Source organism: Protomyctophum bolini, assembly GCF_963924005.1.
Source record: "Protomyctophum bolini genome assembly, chromosome: 21".
Classification (NCBI taxonomy): Eukaryota; Metazoa; Chordata; class Actinopteri; order Myctophiformes; family Myctophidae; genus Protomyctophum; species Protomyctophum bolini.
Window position 1 is genome coordinate 31,534,178 of NC_137882.1, and position 21,903 is coordinate 31,556,080.

The 21,903-nt window shown below is 42.3% G+C and overlaps 1 protein-coding gene across 1 annotated transcript in view; it reads left to right on the forward strand.

The window, feature by feature from the left end:
• Nucleotides 1-18,381: 18,381 nt before the first annotated feature.
• Nucleotides 18,382-21,903, forward strand: part of LOC308336105 (matrix metalloproteinase-16-like) — an 82,249-nt gene continuing 78,727 nt past the window's right edge. The window contains exon 1 of the mRNA XM_080793350.1: nt 18,382-19,182. Within this exon, the coding sequence (XP_080649476.1) occupies nt 19,048-19,182 (135 nt within the window). The 5' untranslated portion in view covers nt 18,382-19,047. The remainder of the gene's footprint in view (nt 19,183-21,903) is intronic.

Here is a 21,903-nt window from a genome sequence, read left to right on the forward strand (position 1 = left end):
TCTGAGTACAATCAGTACATTGTGGGTCCATCATGCCACGCCCACCTGTCCTGATCGGCCACAACCAGGAAGTGCACTTTGGCTGTTAGCCTGCAGCACTGCCAGCAGACAACTGCCTTTAACCCATTCTGAACGGGAACCCATGTTGGTGTTAGCATCATGTTATGCTTTAGCTATTGAAAAATAGCAGATCTACAAGCTCGTAGCGCGCCACCGAGTGGCGCGCTACGAGCTTGTAGGTCTGCTATTTTTTTTTAATCGAAGAACGACTGACATTTTTTTTAAATCTGATCTCAGGTCAGAATGGGTTCATCAGACCAGTGTGTGTGTCCAGTGGAAACCTCGTATGAATCTGATCTCAGGTCAGAATGGGTTAATCAAATCAGAGCCGCGCGGAGGAAAGAAATGCTTATAGTGCTTCGGCCTCTGCGGGTTGGCTCGCGCCGTAAAAAAAACATCGATTCCAGGTTAAAGGCAATTAGAATAATGGAGAAAGAAGCTCACTGCGTCTGCCAACGGCCTGCCTGGCCCTGGCGTTTACGATGCACTCTGAAGAATAAAGAGAGCTGTACGGAGGCAAACTGCGTTCTGATTTAAAGAGATACGGTGTCTTTCTGAAATGAGCCTTTAGTGCGTCTTACGGGGACATAACTCACGTTGCAACCGCACAGAGAGAGAGAGAGAGAGAGAGAGAGAGAGAGGCGAATTTCGGGCCAATGCTTGCATGAGGGCTCGACTTAAACAGGCCAATATCAAGTTAGCCAAGGAAGTGTTAAATGAGAAAGTGGCTGGCAATAAGCGCCAAAGGTTTAATTAGTACAAACGAGTGAAGGCGTGTCGAGCTCTCTGCTGTACGTCCCCCCGGTGCTGGGGAGAGATGGAGACAGACACTGTCCCTAGTGCCCGGTGCTGGGAGGGACAAAGACGAACATGTAGCAAGAGATATTTTCTGGGCATGTCATAATAGGCGGACATTCTGTGAAAATAATTGATCCACAAGCGTGTAGATTGGCTGTTTTCAAAAAATACATTTGGTTTAGAGGCAAAAAGGAATACCGTATAGTATACCAATAGACCCCTGTAGGATCCCGGTCAATGAAGTATTTAAAGTGATTCTAACACAAGCAAAACATCTGTGAGGGAACGCTCCACACGTCCCAGACTCAAACTCACTTCTGGCTCTCCCAAATTGGAATGAACTCCCCATTGCATCTAAAACTGCAGACTCACTCGCAATCTTCTGCCATAGTCTGAAAACTCATCTAGTCAGACCCCACCTTAGCCCCGTATAGGCGCACGTACTGGCCGTAGCACTTGCTCTTGCCTTCACGACCTTGCGGGCTTATATGCAATGGCTAAAATGTAATTTAGATCTATAGCATGTTATGTGGACAGATGCCAGGTCAGCATTGACCACCTGGCATCTGTCCACATAACATGCTATATAGATCTAAATCGTGTGTATGGTTTCCATGTACATATTATAGATTTTTGAGGGACCTATGCCCAGCCTAACAAGGTTTGTGTGAACACAAACATCCATCCATCCATCTTCAACCACTCATCCGTAGTCGGGTCGCGGGGGCAACAGCTCCACCAGAGAGCTCCAGACTTCCCTCTCCAGAACAATATTAGTGACTTCCTACTGGGGGATCCCGAGATGTTCCAAGGCCAGTGAGTCGATGTGCTTCCAACTGCGCCTTGTTCTCCTCCCAGTGGGACGTGCATCGAGGACCTCCCTATAGGGAGACGCCCAAGAGGCATCCTAACCAGATGCCCGAACCACCTAAGCTGGCTCCTTTTTCACACGAAGGAGCAGCAACTCTGCTCCGAGTCTCTCTCGCGTGACTGAACTTCTCACTCTATCTCTAAGGGAGATGCCAGCCACCCCGTTGAAGAAAACTCATTACGTCCTCTTGTATTCGTGACCTTATTCTTTATTTATAGAATAAGTTTCAAAGCATAAAAACAAAATTACAGCATGCAACATAGCCCATGCAGACCTCCTCTATGCAGACGGATATGTGTATGTGCTTCAAATAAGAAGAGCAACACACACACGTTATTAAAGAAATATGGATTTAGCTGAGAGATAGTAGTATAGGCCTAATAATGGGCTTTTGAGATTGACATATGCGCAGTCAAATCAGAGATTGGCACTTAATTTGGTGTGAAAAGTTGCTGACATGGCATTTAATGAGATTGAATGTCGGGCGAACAAGAGTACACAGACTATAGTGATGCATTTTGTATTTGGCAGACAGTCTTTAGATCTTGCCACCATGTCTGTCTGTCTGTCTGTCAGTCAAACATGCGCACACCCGCACACACACTTTCTCTTTATCAAAATGTCATGAATATTTTAAAGTCTGCATCATAGAGCAATGATAGAGAGAGGTTGCCCCTGGTCTCGCTGTATACCTCGATACAATTCCACTCAGTCCAAATCAATGATGGTCTAGTTCCAGACAGATCATGACACACACATCATCACATTCATTCCATTTCTTTAATTTCCTGTAAGGCTTCACCATCTGTGGCTCCTTGAGAGGGCTCATTGCACTCTGCTGCAGAACTCTGACATTGTCGTTGTCAGACGAAAACCTTGCAACTCCCATGTTTCAGCTTTTCTGTTTTTACCAGCGGCTTGAATACCCTGGTCTATGAATACCCATGAAAAGTGCGACATGCTAGTCATACTGACAAGTTGTTCTGTAGTTCTGATTGGCTGCCTTTTTACGCAACCAGACACTTTTAATGCCATCGTTAAGCACGAGCTGTGCCGCCGCCGCCATGATGACAATTCAAATCTGTTGTGTAGTGTGTGTCATGTGCACGTTGTCACGTGCACACCGGATAAGATCAATTAAAAAATCATTTGTATTATTTTTATTTTTTTAAGGCGTCATTAGGTGTCAACGGGATACATTAAAGAGAGGTGTCAGGAGGCGTCACGTGGCACTGGGTGTGCCACACATAAACACAGACAGACAGGTATTTACATTTCATAGCACAAATCTGAAGATATAAGGCAGCCGCTGGTAATTAACTCATAATTGATCAGTTCTTGTTTGTTTGTTTGTATATATTAATGCCCTATTTCACTGTGCTGCAGTGTCAAACAAAAAGTAGCAAAAATGTTTGCTACACATTTGAAAATGTAATATAAAGGTTATTAACAATAGCTTATGTGACTAAATACTGAATCCATTAACGCAGGCTATTTTCTTTTTCTCCATTTCCTGGAAACAGAGTCACAAGTTTTGGACATGAACAACAACAGGCCTTCCACCCGACGGACTGCCTGGACACTATTATATCCTGGACCTGAGTGTTGGTGATTCAGAAAGACACTTTTGTTGTTATCTGGTTCTCCGCTAGACCTCCAAGTACGTCCCATGAGGCAACACGCGCATGACAGTGGTACGTACTGTAAAATAACTAATAAGTGATGTTTATCTCGCTGACCTGTATTTTTTTTACATACAACAACGTCCTACTCTAGGACCCCCAGGGGTCCGGCCTGGCTAGAGGGGGCGTCCAGGAAGTCCACCCAGCTAAATGAGGAACAGTTTACTTCATGGCTATAACTGCATATACTGTAGCCATATAGCCTCACGGTGAGGGTGCGTCATGACTGAGTTTGGCTATATTCTTGACAAATCTTGACAAATCAAAGTCTAATGGAGGTCATGAATAAAATATTTTCAGATGGGGGGGGGGTCTGTGGCCAATTTCATACCAATTGGGGGTCCTTGACAGAGGCGGAAAGTTCTTATAACGGCAGGGGGTTCAAGCAGCCACGCCCCCCCCCCCCCCCCCCCAGCGGTGGAAAAAAAACGAGTTTTGTTTTTTCGAACAAAAGCCACCTTATTAGCATTTGAATGCGGCATGCGCGGCGGCCCAACACCTATCTTGTAGGTATGTGACTAGGCTACGTGCATGACAACATGACCACTGGGGAGGGGACATTTCAGTGGACAGTCAGTGGGTGCATCATTTACTGCAGTGCATATAGATATATTTTGCCAAAATGCAGTGGGTTCAGTCGCGCCTTTGCCAAAATGCCAGGGGGTTCAATCGCGCCTCTGAACCCACGGAGTTTCCGCCACTGGTCCTTGACATAACATTTCTTTCACATCTTTAATTTAACAATAAAAACATTATGGCTATATTATATAGAATCTATATAGCCAAAATGTTTTTTAGAAAAAGAAAAGTGGCATCAGTATAGTGGAAATAGGTGATCTATATTATAGATCACCTATTTCCACTACTGATGCCACCACTTTTATTTTTTCTCTTTTTTTTCCATCTTTAATATTGGTTTCTTCCGTCTTCTTTTGTACAAATGGAACACTGGGTGAAAGCCTCTCAGTGTTGTACAGCTGTATAGCCTTGCCCCTGAATCACTAGCCATAAAAAATATATATCACCCATTCTTGAGATAAGGGACAAAACTTTTTTCAAACTGGATTTTTTTTTTTTTTAAGATACATTCAAATCAAATAGATGTATTTGTAGACACAGGTCTCAACTACCAATCTTGAGAAGGAACAGGTTTTTCGCATAACATTTCTTTCTAAAATGGGACATTTATGCACTTAATACCTGATTCATGTCAACTCCGTCAGACACACTAAAATCCCTTTTAATTGAATTTTATCATTTCAACAATAATATAAAGTCCTCAGTTATCTTATAATGGCTTTCAGTAATCAAGTTAAGTAATACAAATCTTTTAATATTATTTTGTTCCAATATCACACTATTATGAAATATCCAATTTCTCAAAACTGTCATTTCAACCTTTATTTTCAATATTATAACATGAAAACCATGTAAAAAAAAAAAAAAATCATCATTACGTATCATTTCAGTTGGTGTTTCAATACATAAGCACAAAAGATTTGACAGCAAATTTTCTATTTCTTTGGAAATTAACAAAAACATCACGGGACGAACGTCTGACGGAGTTGACGAACATCTGACGGAGTTGACAAGTTTAACTGATTTAGGTTCTAGACCACCTAGGATCTTGATTCTGGTGACTAATCCCACATTTTCAAGGATGAGGAATACAGTGGTACTATTTAGATTTGCCCTGTGAACATGGCAGCCATTTTTCAAAATGGCCGCCAACTTTCTGTTATTTCCCAATAACTCAAGTTCTACACCACCTAGGATCTTGATTCTGGTGACTAATCATACATTTTCAAGGATGTGGGATACATTGGTACTATTTAGATTTGTCCTGTGACCATGGTAGACATTTTTCAAAATGGCCACCAACTTTCTGTTATTTCCCAATAACTCAAGTTCTACACCACCTAGGATCTTGATTCTGGTGACTAATCATACATTTTCAAGGGTGAGGAATACAGTTGTACTATTTAGATTTATCCTGTGACCATGGATGGTAGACATTTAAAAAAATGGTGGACCTGCTATTATTTTACCAATTTACTCAGGGAATATTATCAGAATAATATAAAATCTGTGAATACATTTCTTACCAAGAATTTTCTTCACCAATGTTTGTAAAGGTGTCTACTAACATATCCCACATTGGTTTCTATTTGACCACCCTAGGGGCATGTTTGACAGCTGCTGAAAGTTGGGTACCATCAACAACCAATATAAGGCTAAATGTTCTAAATTTCATTATGCTTTAAGTAGCATGTGGCATGTCAAACTAGGGGCTTTTCATGATTCTGGATCCATTCCAAGCATTAGTTTTGCACAAAAAACACTACGTTGGCTAAAAACGGCCATAGCCATCATCACAGATGTGATGAGGTCAGCACATGTCGGCACATTTGGGCAAGTGGCTATGGCCAAGCTAGGGGGTCTATGGCCAAACTAGGGGTCAAACTCCTTGGGCTAAATTCGGTGAGGTGAACAGTGAGCAGTGAACAGTGAGCGAAAGACTGAAGACAGAAGATTTGGCTTCAGGACCATCAGGCAGGATGTGCAGACACTGAAGGCATCAGTGTCTTTCTCTGTGTCCCCAGCATGTCAACCAAAGCAATGTTACCAAATCAAAGGAGCCTTCACCTCATGTCACCTGGGGCTGGGTGAGCAATCGTATCCTGTATCTAAACTCACAACTAAATACAGACACTTGGCCAGACTGCCGTTTGAAAGGGTCAAACCCCTCATCCTGATTGGGGAAGACCACCCCACCTAATCACACCAACCGAACAAGTGAGGTTGGGGCCTCCAGGTGGGCCAGCAGCCATCTGCACAAGACTGGGCTGGACCCTGCAGGAAATCTCCAGCCAGGCAATGTAAGTTGACTATAACAGAGCCCCAGAACACAGAGCTCAGGAGAAGGATGGAGAAACACTGGCAGGAGGCCACCAAGATACAATGCCCCAGAGACCCAGAGTGTGCCACCACTGGCAGTAAGGAGATCAACTGCTGCAGCAAAGATGTCATGAAAGGCAAGTCTCCACCAAAAAAAACCCTGAACCTAATCGGGGTGTCAAGAGACCAAAGTTTCTCCCCCACAGTTCCCTGCAGTGGCCAGTGAAGTCAAACTGTGCATCTGTACCTGAAAGGGGCAAGTCAAAGGCCAGAAAGCCCACCTCCTTTTAATGTCCTGTCAGTAGAAACTCAACCTGCACCTGAAATAAGCCCTTACCTCTCCCAGAGAAAGTTCATCCTTGAAAATGTAATGATTAGTCGCCAGAATCAAGATCCTTGGTGGTCTAAAACTTGAGTTATTGGTAAAATAACAGCAGGTTGGTGGTCATTTTGAAAAACAATGGCTGCCATGGTCACAGGACAAATCTAAATAGTACCACTGTATTTATCATCTTTTAAAATGTATGATTAGTCGCCAAAATCAAGATCGTAGGTGGTCTAAAACTTGAGTTATTGTAAAATAACAGCAGGTGGCGGCCATTTTGAAAAAAAAAGGCTGCTATGGTCACAGGACAAATCTAAATATTACCAATGTACCCCTCATCCTTGAAAATGAGGTCTTAGTCACCAGAATCAAGATCCTAGGTGGTGTAGAACTTGAGTTATTGTAAAATAACATCAGGTGGCGGCTCTTTTGTAATATGGCTGCCATGGTCACCACGAGACAAATCTGTGATGGCCCCATAGCCAAAAATGTTCCTTAAGGCATGCTCTAACTGTGTGCCAAATTAGAACACTGCCCATTATTCAAAAACAATAATTTTATTGTTTTAGGAACACTTTTGTCAACTCCGTCAGATACACGTCAACTCCGTCAGACACAAAATCTGACGGAGTTGACGTCTGACGGAGTTGACAAAATGGCATTTGTTTTCATCTTAACCCTCTTTAGTACAATGTAGCCATTTTGTTTTTGCTTAATTTTGTTAGCTAAACCTAACCCCTAAACTAAAATAATAAACATTATTTTTGAATTCTTAACAAAGATCATAATAATGTCCTGACGGAGTTGACATGTAAAAGCTGTGACCACATTGTTATCAACATTGTTTGTTTAAAATATCAAACAATTGAATGCTTGTCAGACCAGGTACTCCACTGTTGCAACAAATATAAATGGGACTTGGAAAAGGAGTCTTCAGGCTAAATCTGTCGACAATATTTTCTGATTAATTTAAGACTTTTAAAAAAACCTGACGGAGTTGACGGAGACGTGGGACGAACATTTGATATGAGATATTTAATAGAAAATATAAATTAAAATTAACTGTGTATATTATTTGCTATGTTGTTGACAATCTACTTTAATTTAGTATGTGTATTTATGTGATTGTGACAGTATTAGACACTTTTTTGGCAGTTTGAAATTGTGGCCACTTGCTGGGGACAGGCTAAATACAGGCCTTTTTGGGTACAGGGCCTGCTTTTAACTAATTCAGATGGAATATGAAAACAATTATAATGAAATTAAGGGCATAATAATACACAACTGTATTACACTTAACTTTGCAAGTGCTTTTATTTTTATGAATTAATTGATTTTTTACATAAAATAAGGCTCTTATGTGTGGGACATGTTTTTTCCACTTTTGTCCCTCATCTCAAGAATGAGTGATATATATTATGTGAATAATGATGCTATTGAAACGAAATAAAAAGTTCAGTCCGAGTGTCAGACGACTATAGTACATCGTCGGTCCTGATTGGTCATAGGTGAACATACTGTAGGTTTGTCTGCCAAATCCCACTGCCAGCTAGGAAAGTACATGCGGGGCTCCCCCGTGTGTACTCCAAATAAACATGGTATACGCCAATGGTGGGACCCCAACTCCCTGGCCTCAGGTTCACTTCAAACGAGGACAAAGGTGTGTGTGTGTGTGTGTGTGTGTGTGTGTGCGTGTGTACGCACACGCATGCTTGTGCTTGCGTGCGTGTGTGTGTGTTCATACATAGGCCTGCTCTACATTATGTGCATGATGTGTGAATTTCCTGGCTGTGGTCCAACAACTGAGGGTGCGTGCGTGCGTGTGTGTGTGTGTGTGTGTTTGTGTGTGTGTGTGTGTGTGTGTGTGTGTGTGTGTGTGTGTGTGTGAGGGGGGGTGGAAGGGGCATAAATCTGTTGTGGAACATGGGCAGTGTGGACATTACCGTGCCGAGTCGTATAAGTTGTACTAGGGAAGCGCCGAAAGCCGACCAGACTTGCCCCGGTTGGCTATACCGACGGCTACTGCCCGTCCCATAGGCCTGTCTCACAGCCCTTCCCCGCCGCCCCCCTTCCCCGCCCCCCTTTCCAGACCTAGTGGTGATGACGTGACGTGACGTCACTCCATAGACATTACATGTTAAAAGACCTACACATTCAGAAGCCATAAGCCATTCTGAAGGTAAACTTTATTCCATTTAACATCTTGTTTTCTTCATAATAATATTGGTCTTTTTACATTTTTACATTTGGAAACGGCCTTAAATGGTGCAGAGAAAGCAGGTAGGGATGTATAGCTCTGGTCCATGAGTAAAGGTATGGACCTTGCAGCCAGTATAGTAGTGCACTAATGCAGTTTTACAGCAAAGAGTGTGTGTGTGTGTGTGTGTGTGTGTGTGTGTGTGTGTGTGTGTGTGTGTGTGTGTGTGTGTGTGTGTGTGTGTGTGTGTGTGTGTGTGTGTGTGTGTGTGTGTGTGTGTGTGTGTGTGTGTGTGTGTGTGTGTGTGTGTGTGTGTGTGTGTGTGTGTGTGTGTGTGTGTGTGTGTGTGTGTGTGTGTGTGTGTGTGTAATGGAACATGCAGGATGTGTTTTCCATTTCCTGAAAGGTTCTACGGTTTTGGACATGCAGCCACCTGACAGTGAAGGAAGCGGACCAATATCCATGACCTTAAAGCTGCTCTCCTTCATTCACTTTGATGTGTGATCCCTCTCATCTTCAAAGTGCACCAGACTAGTTCAGGTTAAGCCCCGTTCATTCCACATTTATTTAGCAAAAAAAATGACTAAATCTACAAGCCCATAACGTGAGCTTTAGATTTACGCACGCACACACGCATACACTGCCAGAACTGCTAGGAGGAGAAGAAGGAGAAGAAGAAAGAAACAGACAAATACAATAAGGGACGAAAGAAAGAAAGAAAGAAAGAAAGAAAGAAAGAAAAAGAGTGTGTGTGAGTGCGTGCAAATGCAGGCTGAAATTGTTTCCAGCTTTCTGACTATACAAAGAAGAAATAGCACACTGTAGGAGTGGGCTGCCCCATCTCATTCTCTCCCCCGTCTCACTCGCTCCCCCGTCTGTCTGTCTGTCTGTCTGTCTGTCTGTCTGTCTGTCTGTCTGTCTGTCTGTCTGTCTGTCTGTCTGTCTGTCTGTCTGTCTGTCTGATTTAAATTTCGCTTCGACTGATAACACCAATGCAGACTATCATGCCATAACGATCGCCACGTACGTGCAGCTGTGCTCTTCCTCTTCAAATTGACGAAGTAAATGTTTCAAAAGAAGAGCTGAACATGGACATAATTTGTTTGCAGTCGATCTACTCCACACTTTCAGGCTGTGTGCCATCATTTTATATTACCATGACAGCGTTACGGGCAGAAACCTTGTATATGCATTTTTCATAAGTGAATGCCCGTACTTTATCATAGATCAAGATTGTCGCACAAAAGTATAGTGAAAATTAATAGCCTGTCTACAAGCTCATTATTTATAGAAATATATTTTGTATTTAAAAAAGGCACAGTTCTGGACATATGAGGTTTTAGCCCGATAGTGACGATAAGCTACAAAGAAGTATACGTTTGCCAACTGCAAACAGTCTTCTTATAGCTTCCCTTCCAGCTATAAGAATAAGTTGGAAAAGCTGCAACTCATCAAAAGATTTTCTTCTCTGAACTACATGAAGAGCATCAGAAAGCAACATTGTATTATTTCGCTTGGACTCATTTGACCCTGCTTTGGCAAACGCTCCCATCACAAGCTCACAACCAGTGTTGCCATGCAAGTCTGCGTATTCTAAGCGATTTTGGGAGCTTGTCTTTCCGTAAAGTTGCTTGTGAATATTGGTAGTTGCAGATTGTGTTGTATTTTTTTCTCTCCTGGCTTGTTTCTAAAGTGTTAGTGTTACTTTGGTCTTGCTAATTGTTGTTTGAACCAGTCGTTCTCATACATTTTCATGTCAAGGACCCCCAAATGTATTTGTATTTGGCCCCCATTAGATTTTTTTTTTCTTATTTATTTTTGTCAAGGAGGGACTCCCATACGAAAAACTCCCATTTCTCCAGTGACTGTGATGGTCAAACCTTTACAGACACGACCTTATTATTCGCCTCCAGAAGTTCTTTGGCCAGCAGTCTGACACTGTAAAGAGGGAATCAGTAAATGGCTTCCATTGGCAAGCTATATCTACTGTATATATCTCGTCTGCCTCTACCTTTCTGGCTCAGTGTGGCCCGGCAGCTTCTGAAATGTACTTTCGTTTGTGGAAGTAAAGCAGTTCTGCCACGCCAGATTTGTTTACTTCGAAGCAGGCATGTAGCAATTAATTTGAACGACAGGGATTTATTAATGTATATATAGTTGAAACACAGTGGAGAAAAGAATAATGCATAAATGCATCACCATAACTAGTTCTATACTTGAATATTTCATGTAGGGTATAGGCCTACTTGGCAAAATAAGGGACATGAGGGAAACACGGGTGTGAAGTCATGTTGTCATGTCAGCAGTGTGTGGAATATGCTGTGTGAGAGTGTTGTTGTATAAAAAGGTGAAACGAAAACTAAACAAAAAGTGTTAGGCCCCCAAAAGGCTAGAAATTGGAGCCCAAGCAGAACCTATAGCTGCTGCTTCAGGGGAGGAAAAAGAATAAGGGTTAAGGGATTGGAACTTCCCCAAAACAAAAGCCCTCACCCAGCTGAACTCAGTTGGCCTGACGGCCTGCTCCACTCTGCACTAATCACTAAAGGCTGCCGGCTAGCCAACAACAGTGAAGCAGATCGAGGGCTGGGGCAGGCCGCCGCGATACAAAAAATATAGGCCATCTCTGTAATGCGCAGTGTCTGTGTGCCCCTCATTTGCATCATGTTGCGTAATTGTTGCACTGACTTCGCTTGTGAGATTATAATACGACCCCGTTTATTAGAATAGTTCCATTGGGAAAAGAATGAAGTCTTATATTCAGCACAATAGGGTACATGCTTTTTGAGTTATGATGATTGTAACAGCGGAGAAACTGCTTCCATAGACATGCAATGCAACCATGTTTAGTGGCATGGTTAGTGCCAGGAACAGAAGGCTAGCAGCACTGGCACTACTAGCAGCATGACAGGCTACCGGCCGTGTTCTTTACGCCGTTGCACAAGTGACCTTGACAGCAGTGGACCTCGTAATTGTTTGAACCCATGCCGGGTATCAGGGTTTGTTCAGGATGGTCGCGATGGCTGTCCCCTTGGGTTCACACGCCTTCTCTGAGGCACAGCCCTTGAAGGTGGTGTTTTGGCCTCCGTTAAGGTGACCACCACTGTGAGCACAAAATCTATATGTGGTTAGAGTATCTGCCTTTCATGGGGAAGGTTGTGGGTTTGAAACCTGCCTGGGGTCGACGTCAGCAAGGGCATGCGGTCGCAACAGGTTCCTATAATGCCAAATCTAATGGGTTCAGATCTGAGCCAAGTCTCCTGAGGAGGCGCGTATTGGACAGCTGGGTATCCGGGCGTAAAAAACAAATGTGCTAAACTTGAATCTCATTATTACACGACTTAAGGTAAAGTTTATTTATTTGTATGTCCCAAACTGGGCAACTCTAAAAACACAGTAAAAATACAAAAACAACATAGACATGTAAATTGCCACAAGATCCAGATAATTTTAAATATATGCAACTATAACAAAAGTGTACGGAGTTGAACTTAAGCCTCGCCCACAGCTGTTGTTGTTTGATAATGGTGGAGGGCTTAGGGGAGGGGATGATTATATGATGTCACTAAAGTGGTGTGTTTCGATTGGGCCTTTTTACTCAAAGGCTTTCAGCTTTCAGGAAGAAACCGAAAATACACAGGGATATATTTGAATATTATAACCACATCAAGCACATAAAGCACTATATCCTGCCCTGATGTTTGGATTTGAGGAGTAACTGTATTTTGGCAGAGTTGCAGTCGAACCAGTCCTGGTGACGTTTCCTTGAGTGACCGAGCGCCACTGAGGCTGCGTTATGGATGGCATGACGCAGAGCTGGCCAGTCAGTGGATTCCTCAGGGATCTGGTCAAGGAACCGACGAAGGTTGTCTTTGGTGGTGGAGCTGTTTAGTTAGTGCATGTTCAGTTGAGTTTTTTGTTTGGGGCTGTCCTTGGACGACAGGGTTGGATGAGGAGTTTGGACCTGGCCATGAGATGATCAGTCCAACACTCTGCTCCGTTTATTACCCTGGTGGTAAGAACATCCCGTCTGTCCTTCTGACGGACAATTATTGATTACATTGTTCCTTAATCCTACGGAAGAATGAGTAACAGGGCGGCATGATCCAAAGCAAATGATTACATGATCCGGCCCACCGTGCATACAGTAAACACACACACACACACACACACACACACACACGCACACACACACACACACACACACACACACACACACACACACACACACACACACACACACACACACACACACACACACATTGAATAAGAAGAAGTCCTTTAGCATGCTTTTCTCCACCAGATCAACACTCCTACCGTTATCTGTTACATTTGTACACAAATGGAAAAGGTGGATGAATTCAAAATCTCTCATTCAAGTCTCACATTACCTCTGTTGTCTGAAAGTACTTCTGAAACTATCCTCTTAATGTCACAATCTCTGCAGATTTATACTGAGGCGTCCTTATATGACCCACCATTGTGTTGTGTACGTATGAGTCCCTCAATTGGTGAACACTTAAATCTGGAAGGCACTTTCACTGGCTGCTATTTATCTTTAAATGCGTTTACTTTAACTGCCCTGGCTGAACATCTAAAACAATATTTGCACCCCTTTGGCTCACCATATAATCTCGGGAATACAGAGTATATATCCTTACTTCATTGTCCCGACAAACATTAGAAAATAAGTTGGCCGACGGTGCTTTCAAATGCAAAGCTCCTGGCGACAGCTGGAACAATCTTCCCAGTTCCCTTAGATTGATGAACTCCTTCAATATCTTTAAAGCCCCTATCGTTACTCCTCTTCAAACACTCTGCTCATGCTTCTAATATGCCTCAGATTGTTGTCTCCGCCAGGCCGAAGCCATGGGGATTTTTGCAAAACACAATTTTGGAACAAAATGCCTCAAATCATCCAATTGCCATGATCCAAGGCGTTAGAAGAAATGGCACCCTTTAATCACATTGACCTATAATAGCTCCACCAGGAGGCCACAACCTGACCTGCCCTGGTGGAGACCTGGATCTTTATAGCTCCACCAGGAGGCCACAACCTGACCTGCCCTGGTGGAGACCTGGATCTTTCCAGGTCACAGCACCATGAGTTTCTCCGTGGGAGGAGGTCAAAAGGAAGGCGAGTGTAGCAGAGTGGCTCAGCGCCTCTGCCTGATTGGTCTCAAAAGCCTGATATCCCTTCGGTCTAGTGGTTAAGATGTTGAACTTTCATCCGAGTTCAAATCCCGGTTGTTAGTACACATGTAGACGCGCTGCGTTTCCTCATGCTGATCGGCTATACTTTCGCCATTTGACAACTTTGACTTGTCCTAATATTGGCGCTAAATAACTTGTATTTATTATAATCTGTGTTCATTTTAAAGTGCACTAGTTGAACGCTGTATTTGGTTTTGTTCTGTATAGCACTTGGCCTTAGCACATTTTGTTGTGTCTTGCTCGTATGCCTATAGCGACAGTACTGCATATTACTGTAGCTCCATGTGCAAGAGTGAAATACTTGCCGCCAGGGAGGAATATACAGGACCAGTGGCATAATAAAACAGTCCTAGTAGTATGTACACATTATTATAGTACCAGCATAAATCCAACCTGCATGACTTCACTGTGCTACCATTACAATTATGGTGTATATTATTATTGGCATAATTCTCCTTCAAGTGTTGTGGCAGACGGCAGGCAGCAGCTGTGAGATAGGGACACACACACACACACACACACACACACACAGTGAGTGCCGTGTAGGCCACCTGATCTATAATTCACTAGGCACATGCACTCTCGTGTTTGCACTTTACAGCTGTGAGTGTGGAGCATTCATCTAGTGTGTGTGTGTGCGTGTGTGCGGGCTTGTGTGAGTGTGTGTGTGTGTGTCAGGTAAAGAAATAATGAGCTTATCTCACCCAGGGGGAAATGAACCGTGTGTGTTACTGATACTATGACGCATCAAGTTATCCACGTGGACAACTCTCAATACATCATCATCATCATCATCATCATCATCCTGCCTCATATCCTCTCCATACTTTGTCCACAAATATTAGAAAATGTAAATCGCAGATGTCGGATCCCCCAGGAATCTGTGGACTGGATACACATACAGTACATAAATAATGATAAAAAAAAAGTATTCACGTTTTAGTGATTCTCAGACTGCATCATTTTCGGCAATAATATTAAAACTGTAAAACAACAACACAGTTTGTCACAGAAAGAGCAAAACAATGTGAAGCCACTGAAGACAAAACAAAAGTATAATATTGCAAAAGTTACTTCCCAGCCTAATTCAGTTTTTGAGAGTAATAACTGTAACTAGTGGCATTCCGACGCACCACCATTCCGACTACGTGACTTCTGTTTGCTGTTCGTGTCTGAATGGCGATGTGTCGGAATATAGTGGACTTCGGAATGCCAGCGTGTGTATTAAGCACAGAAACCAATTGCCCTCTCGCTGTATTTTGATATTTTCACCATTTTGTTTTGGTAGACGGAGATGTTTTTGGGTAACCAAAACCAAACAGTGAAAACACCAAAATGCAGGGAGAGTGCAGTGTGTTCTATAGAAACACACTGGAGTAGTGTGGTGGTGTTTACCTCCACATAGTGGTGCTGTAGCACACTGGTTACCTAACACTGGTTCGGGACCCATTTGTGGGTCGTGGACATTTGTATGGGTCCCCTTATTTCTTTGTTTCCTAAATTTGGTTTTTAATTATTATCATTTCAAAACATGTTCAAAAAACATTCCCCAAAAAAGCTATTTTCACTAGTTTGAGTCCCAGGATAATGTCTAATTTGCTCTGTCACTCACTTGCAAACAAACATTGTGTAGCAGAGCTGCTAACGTCCCATAGCCCAACCCGTTTGTGAATGTTTTTGAAAACCTTATGCCCATGACAAAAATCTAAAATGTGTCACCAAGTGCACAATCTTGATGATTTTGCGACGAATTCCCTCTCGGCTACCATTTTTGTGATGAATGACAGGTTGTGTATTCGTACAAAATAGATCTGCATGGGACACTTTGTTTTACGGGTAAGGTGGGTAATCTTTGACCGTTTAGGGAATTAACACAATGCTAAGACTATACACAAAGAGTTAAGTAAAGATCAGGGTACTTTGTCCAGCACTGCTTATAGGACTCTGTCAGTATGCTGACTCAGACGGCATGCTGATTGATGCTAGAATTGTGGAAGTCCAAGAAAAACAAGTTCAGGAAAAGACTGTTGGATATAGGGGTGAGCACCGGACACTGCATGGCTAAAGATAGAAATTCCCCAGCAATCTGAAATGTCACAGAAACAAATCAAAACATTCGGGAGGAGGAACATTCAACAGTCAAAGGGGTCTGCCAGAATATAATATCCAGGGACAGACCATAACAAAGTACATATAGCCTATGATGATTTGAATTTAGTTGTTATTTTTCATGTCATGATTATGAATTGAATTTACCCAGGACCTGAATGGAAACAACGTTTTTCGGTGATCCCATTGGACGTGTGTTTGACTGTATACCCTCTGACAATATAAAGTATTCAATCAATCACACATTTTCTTGAGTGCTGTGCATGCCTATGGTTCCTTTTTCAGTGGTGCAACCACTCCAAGGAACAGCTTGTGACTATATTGTGACTATATGTTACTTATGTTTGGGTTCAGTACCAATACGGGCTGCTGTTGCACCACTCGCTTCAGACTGGTCTGATTTTTTTTTAATCTGTAGCCTACTTAACTTGAGGTGGGTGTATTTTTTAATACTTGTGACTTTCATTTTGACTACATTTGAAAGACAAATATTGTACTTTTGACTCTAGAAAGGGAACAAATACATCACTAATTAACCATGTACGCCCTTTTTCACTCTAGTTGCACACAACTAAGTATAAATGGCTTAAATTTGAGTTAATTATTTTCAATCAGGAGAATACATTACCTCAGCACTACTGCATTGCAGATACACTGTTTTGTATGGTGGATTTATTCTACTTATAGGCTATATACAGTATGCATCGAAAAGACAATGATGTTCTGTTTGCTGACTTTGAAGTTTTTATGAAGAGAAAAGACTAAAAGCCATGCTATGATGGTGGCTCACAGCACATATTGCAAGTTTCGCAACATGACACATTGTCAGATCAGGGCGGCTATGTCCTGTGGAGTTATTTAGGATAAAAATAACGGAGGTGTGCCTATTATAGCTCCCTGGGGGTTAGCTAAGATTGAAGCTGTTAACAATGAATGCTTTTTCTAGTATAGTTTAGTAGTTATAGATGAGTCATTCCACAAAACCAGTACAATTTGCGGTCCCTCTGACCCTTTCAAGTGCATTTTAGCGATTGGGTCGCCAAAATCTATTTGAAATGTTCCCTTTGATGTTGTGTAAAAATGTCATACATTTTATCTTCAGATCAGAAATGATTTGCTTTCTTTCAGTACAGACACCACCTATTTTCGTTCATTTTTTCATGTCTCCAATTGCCTTCCATGAAATGTTAGGTGGTTGGAAAAAAGTACTTTTGCTTAAGTAAAAGTATAAATATGGCAATGTAATAATACTCCGGAATTCAGAATCTACTTAAGTAAAAGTATATAAAAAGTATTCACAATTTACTATTAAAGTAAAAGTACTCATTGTGCAGAATGTCCCATTTCAAACGTATTACAATACAAAGTATTGTAATCTACGAAGTAACTAGTAACTAAAGTTGCCCAAATAATTGTATAGTGGAGTGAAAGTTACAATATTTGGATCCGAGATGTACAGTAGTGGAGTAGAAGTATAGTCCTAAATATACTTTACGTTACTTTCCACCATACTGCCAAAGATGAAGAGAGTGAGCATGTGATTATTGCATCGATATGTGATATATGATATCGGCTGTGCACGCGCACACATGAGGCACCTTTGCTGGGAACCCACTCATGGAACCCCCTCCTGGAACCCAGTGGAACCACCTCCTGCATTCCTAAATATTCCCGTCCAGATGATGATGATGATGATGATGATGTTTTTTGCTCATGTACAGTAAGATACAATGACCGCATGGTGACCTCACTTTGTAATCTATACACTCTAGGAAACAATGGATGGATGGATGGATGGATAGATGGATGGATGGGTGGATGCTACTACTACTAGGCTACTAGTGCTACTACTACTAGGCTACTACTACTACTACTACTACTAATATTATTATTAATAATAATAATAATAATAATAATGGTAGTAATAATAATAATAATACTAATGGTAATAATAATAATGGTATAATAATAATAATAACAATAATAATATTATTAATTATTATATAAGTCCCCCTTATTAACAAACCGCTGCCTTTGACCGTGACGATTTTTAAAAGAACATGAAGTTACACGTCGGATCCATCAGAGGTGCTGTTCTAGGGCTCATCTCAACAACAGAGAGGCAGGCTGGTTGTGCATTGTGCAACAACAGTTTGTGGTTCAGACAGAGAGATGCTCTGAGAGTCTGAGAGAGTGAGTGATGATGATCTCAAATGCATAGGAGGTCTGACTGACTGTGCATGCTGATTCCTGGTGATGGTTGGCTTGGGGGGGAGGCGCAACGCAACGCAACGCAGGCGCACAGGGCCCAGCAACATGGTTGAAAACCGGCCAGTAGCAGCAGCAGGAGCAGCAGCTATGGTCAGCAGCAGCAGCAGCAGCCTGAGCCCCAACAGCAGCAGCGCGCCGCACAACATCCAGCCCGATGTGTCCGCCCGGAGCGACCCATGTCCAGGACCCCAGGACGAGGAGCTCTGAGCCGGGGACGGGGACCAGGGGAGAGCCGCTGCTGCTGTGACGGACCACCGGAGGACCCGAGAGGGAGGAGGAGGAGACCGACGCCGCTCTCTCTCTCTCTCGTTCTTATATCATTCCGTATATTCGTAGGCTATTCTCGTCGTCTCCCGGGGATAAATAAATAAAAAAACATTCATAATAACATTCAACCGGGCGGCCGGGGCGGTCGGTTAATCGGGGCCGCGTTTTTTTTTGTGGTTGTTTTTCTTTTCTTTTCTTTCCTCTCCTTTTTGTCCAAAGAAGCAAAGAAAGGAGACATCATCCATGTAGCCTGCTGTACCTCCTCCTCCTCCTCCTAGGACCTCTCTACTCCCGCTCCCTTTGTGTTTGTGACCGTTAAAACAAACCGAAACAACCAGATTTATCATAGACAATCACTATGGTGTTGTTATTATGCACACGGAGATACAGTGTTCTCAACGGCGTGTGCGCGGGGACGCTGCTGTGCTCGTGGTGGCAGCTCTTGTGGATGTTATGCGCCGTGCACGGCGAGGAGCAGCCGTTTAGTGTGGAGGTAAGAAAAGAGAAATATATAATCTATCTATCCCTCTCAAATTCGCACCCCCCCCCCCCCACACACACACACACACACACACACACACACACACACACCCTGCATGGTCTGGTCTGGTCGGATTGGATCTGAACAGTAACATCTTACTCCCCTCCCACGGTCCCACACTCCCTACACAACACAATGTAACCAAATAGACCATGGCGGGTTTGATTTTGTACCCTCCGAGTCGCGGAGTTATGTACACTAGCCAGCCAGCCTACACGTTGATAAAAATGAACGCTTGGGTTTTTGACTGTGTAACTCTCAGGGAGGCATTAATAATGGGGCCTATATTATCAGGCTAAACTATAAGTGTAGTGTGGGCTGTTTCCATCGGAGAAAATGTTATACCTCCTCTTATTAGCTATTAGCTAATGAGGATGCTGTTTATTTCCCCGCATCGTATACTGCCACTGTGTGTTGTGTGTGTGTGTGTGTGTGTGTGTGTGTGCCTATACCAGCTGCTAAAAACCCAACCACACAGGTTGGAATCTTGTTCATGAAAGAATGCGAGCACAAATATTGAACTGGCCTAGGCTATATGACTTAATGGGCAAGAACAAGAAATAAACATAACTGACACAACTTATTGTTGCCACACAACAATGGTCCAAATCCTGAGCTATAGATTCTTTGGCCATGCAAGCATAATTTAGGCGTCATATTATTATGGCTGATGACGTGATCACTTTAATGACCGAGCAGAACTTCAGTGGTGTTTTCTTTTTTGTTAAACGTGGCAGTGACAAAGTTGTGGGCTGAAATTCTGAAAATATAACTTTTCATCAGGGTAAATGAAGAGAAACAAGGCTTTTCTCTCTCTCCCATCTTCAGGACAAATCATATGCAATTAGACTTAACTATATGCAGCTATGTCATAATAACATAGTCTGTCATAAACAGTAGTCTGACATGGATTCTTCTCGTCTCTCAGACAAGTGTGAAACAAGGACCCAGCTGTCACTTAGCCTATAGTGTACTGCACTTTAACACTGCAATGGTACTCGCCTCAGAACAGATGTCAAATTGATTTATTTCTTATTATTTTTATTGACCGATTAGGCTATATCTCATCGTGTTGATCATTCTGAATGTGTGAAAACGTATTTATTCATTTATTTATTAAGTGAGGTTGGGCAATATATCATCTAGATTTTATTTCGATATTATGGCGAGTCCAGATAATATTGTCTGGGCTTTTATTGTAATATGGTGATATAATTATGGCATATACTGTCAGTGATGTCTTTTCCTGATTTTAAAGGCTGTATTACAGTCGAGTCATGCAATTTTCAGAACTTACCTGACTGCTATACCCACTTAGTTATTATAGAGGCATTACCGAAGATGACCAAAAATCTCACCGTGTAAATATTTTCTTTTGTTAAAGCCCTTTATAGTCTACCTCACACCATATCGTCAGAACTTTGGACGAAAACATTGTGATATTTGATTTTGAACATGTTAACTTTCCTATCCTGGCAAGTATAGCTTGCATAATGTGCTTCTTCACATTATGGATGCATTGTGCAGTGGTTCTTAACCCATTCTGAACGGGAACCCATTTTGGTGTTAGCATCATGTTATGCTTTAGCTATTGAAAAATAGCAGATCTACAAGCTCATAGCGCGCCACCGAGTGGCGCGCTACGAGCTTGTAGGTCTGCTATTTTTGAAAAATCGAAGAACGACTGACATTTTTAGAATCTGATCTCAGGTCAGAATGGGTTAATCGGACCAGTGTGTGTCCAGTGGAAACCTCGTTTGAATCTGATCTCAGGTCAGAATGGGTTAAAGTGGGGTTTGGGGGACCCCCAGGGGACCCTTTCGAAACTAGAAGAGTGTGAAGCTCACACTCACTATAGAAGCTCACAATGCGTCTCATCGCGGCGCATTGTGAGCTCGTGGCATTGTGATCTTGCATACCGTCTATTTACAAATGGTATATGTTTTTTTTTTGTAATACTACAAGCAATGCAACACAGCTTGTATAGGCTAGATCTGCTATTTTCAAAATATTTGTATACATTCGGAAACTTGAAATGGGAAATTCTGCAAAGTGGGTAATTTCTACTTTTGGTATACTTTAAGTATCTTTTTAGACCAGTACATTTTGAATTCTGAACTTTTTTACTTGTAACAGAGTATTTCTACATTGCAGTATTGATACTTTTATTGAAGTAAAACCTAAATAAAAGTACTTTTTCCACCACACTGGTGCTCGGTGAGAGAGTTCCCTGCTGGCCTGCCCACACCGGACGCTGCTGTAGAAAGGTTGTAGATTGAGACCAGATGCTTCAGGTTATCCACTTAAAATGTCTACGCTCACATGACAGAGAGAGAGAGAGAGAGAGAGAGAGAAAGAAAGGAGAGCGACACCAGCAAATGTATAGTAAAGGTGATCTGAAAACAAGAGATGCACACAATGTAAGTATTTTCAGACAGTAAACACTGGGCGCGTTTTTCGGAAAACCGACGGAGAAACGCAGCTAAAAATCCGAAAAACGTGCTCTGTGTGCAGGGACCTTAAGTCTGAAAACAATATAAACTATACACAAGTGTTTAAAGACAACGGAAAGGACAGCATACCGTGTAACATACAGTATATAGCAAGTCCAACAACAAGGAAAAGTCTACATGCATCCAAATGCTTAATTTATGCTGGTGGTGTTGTGTGCTA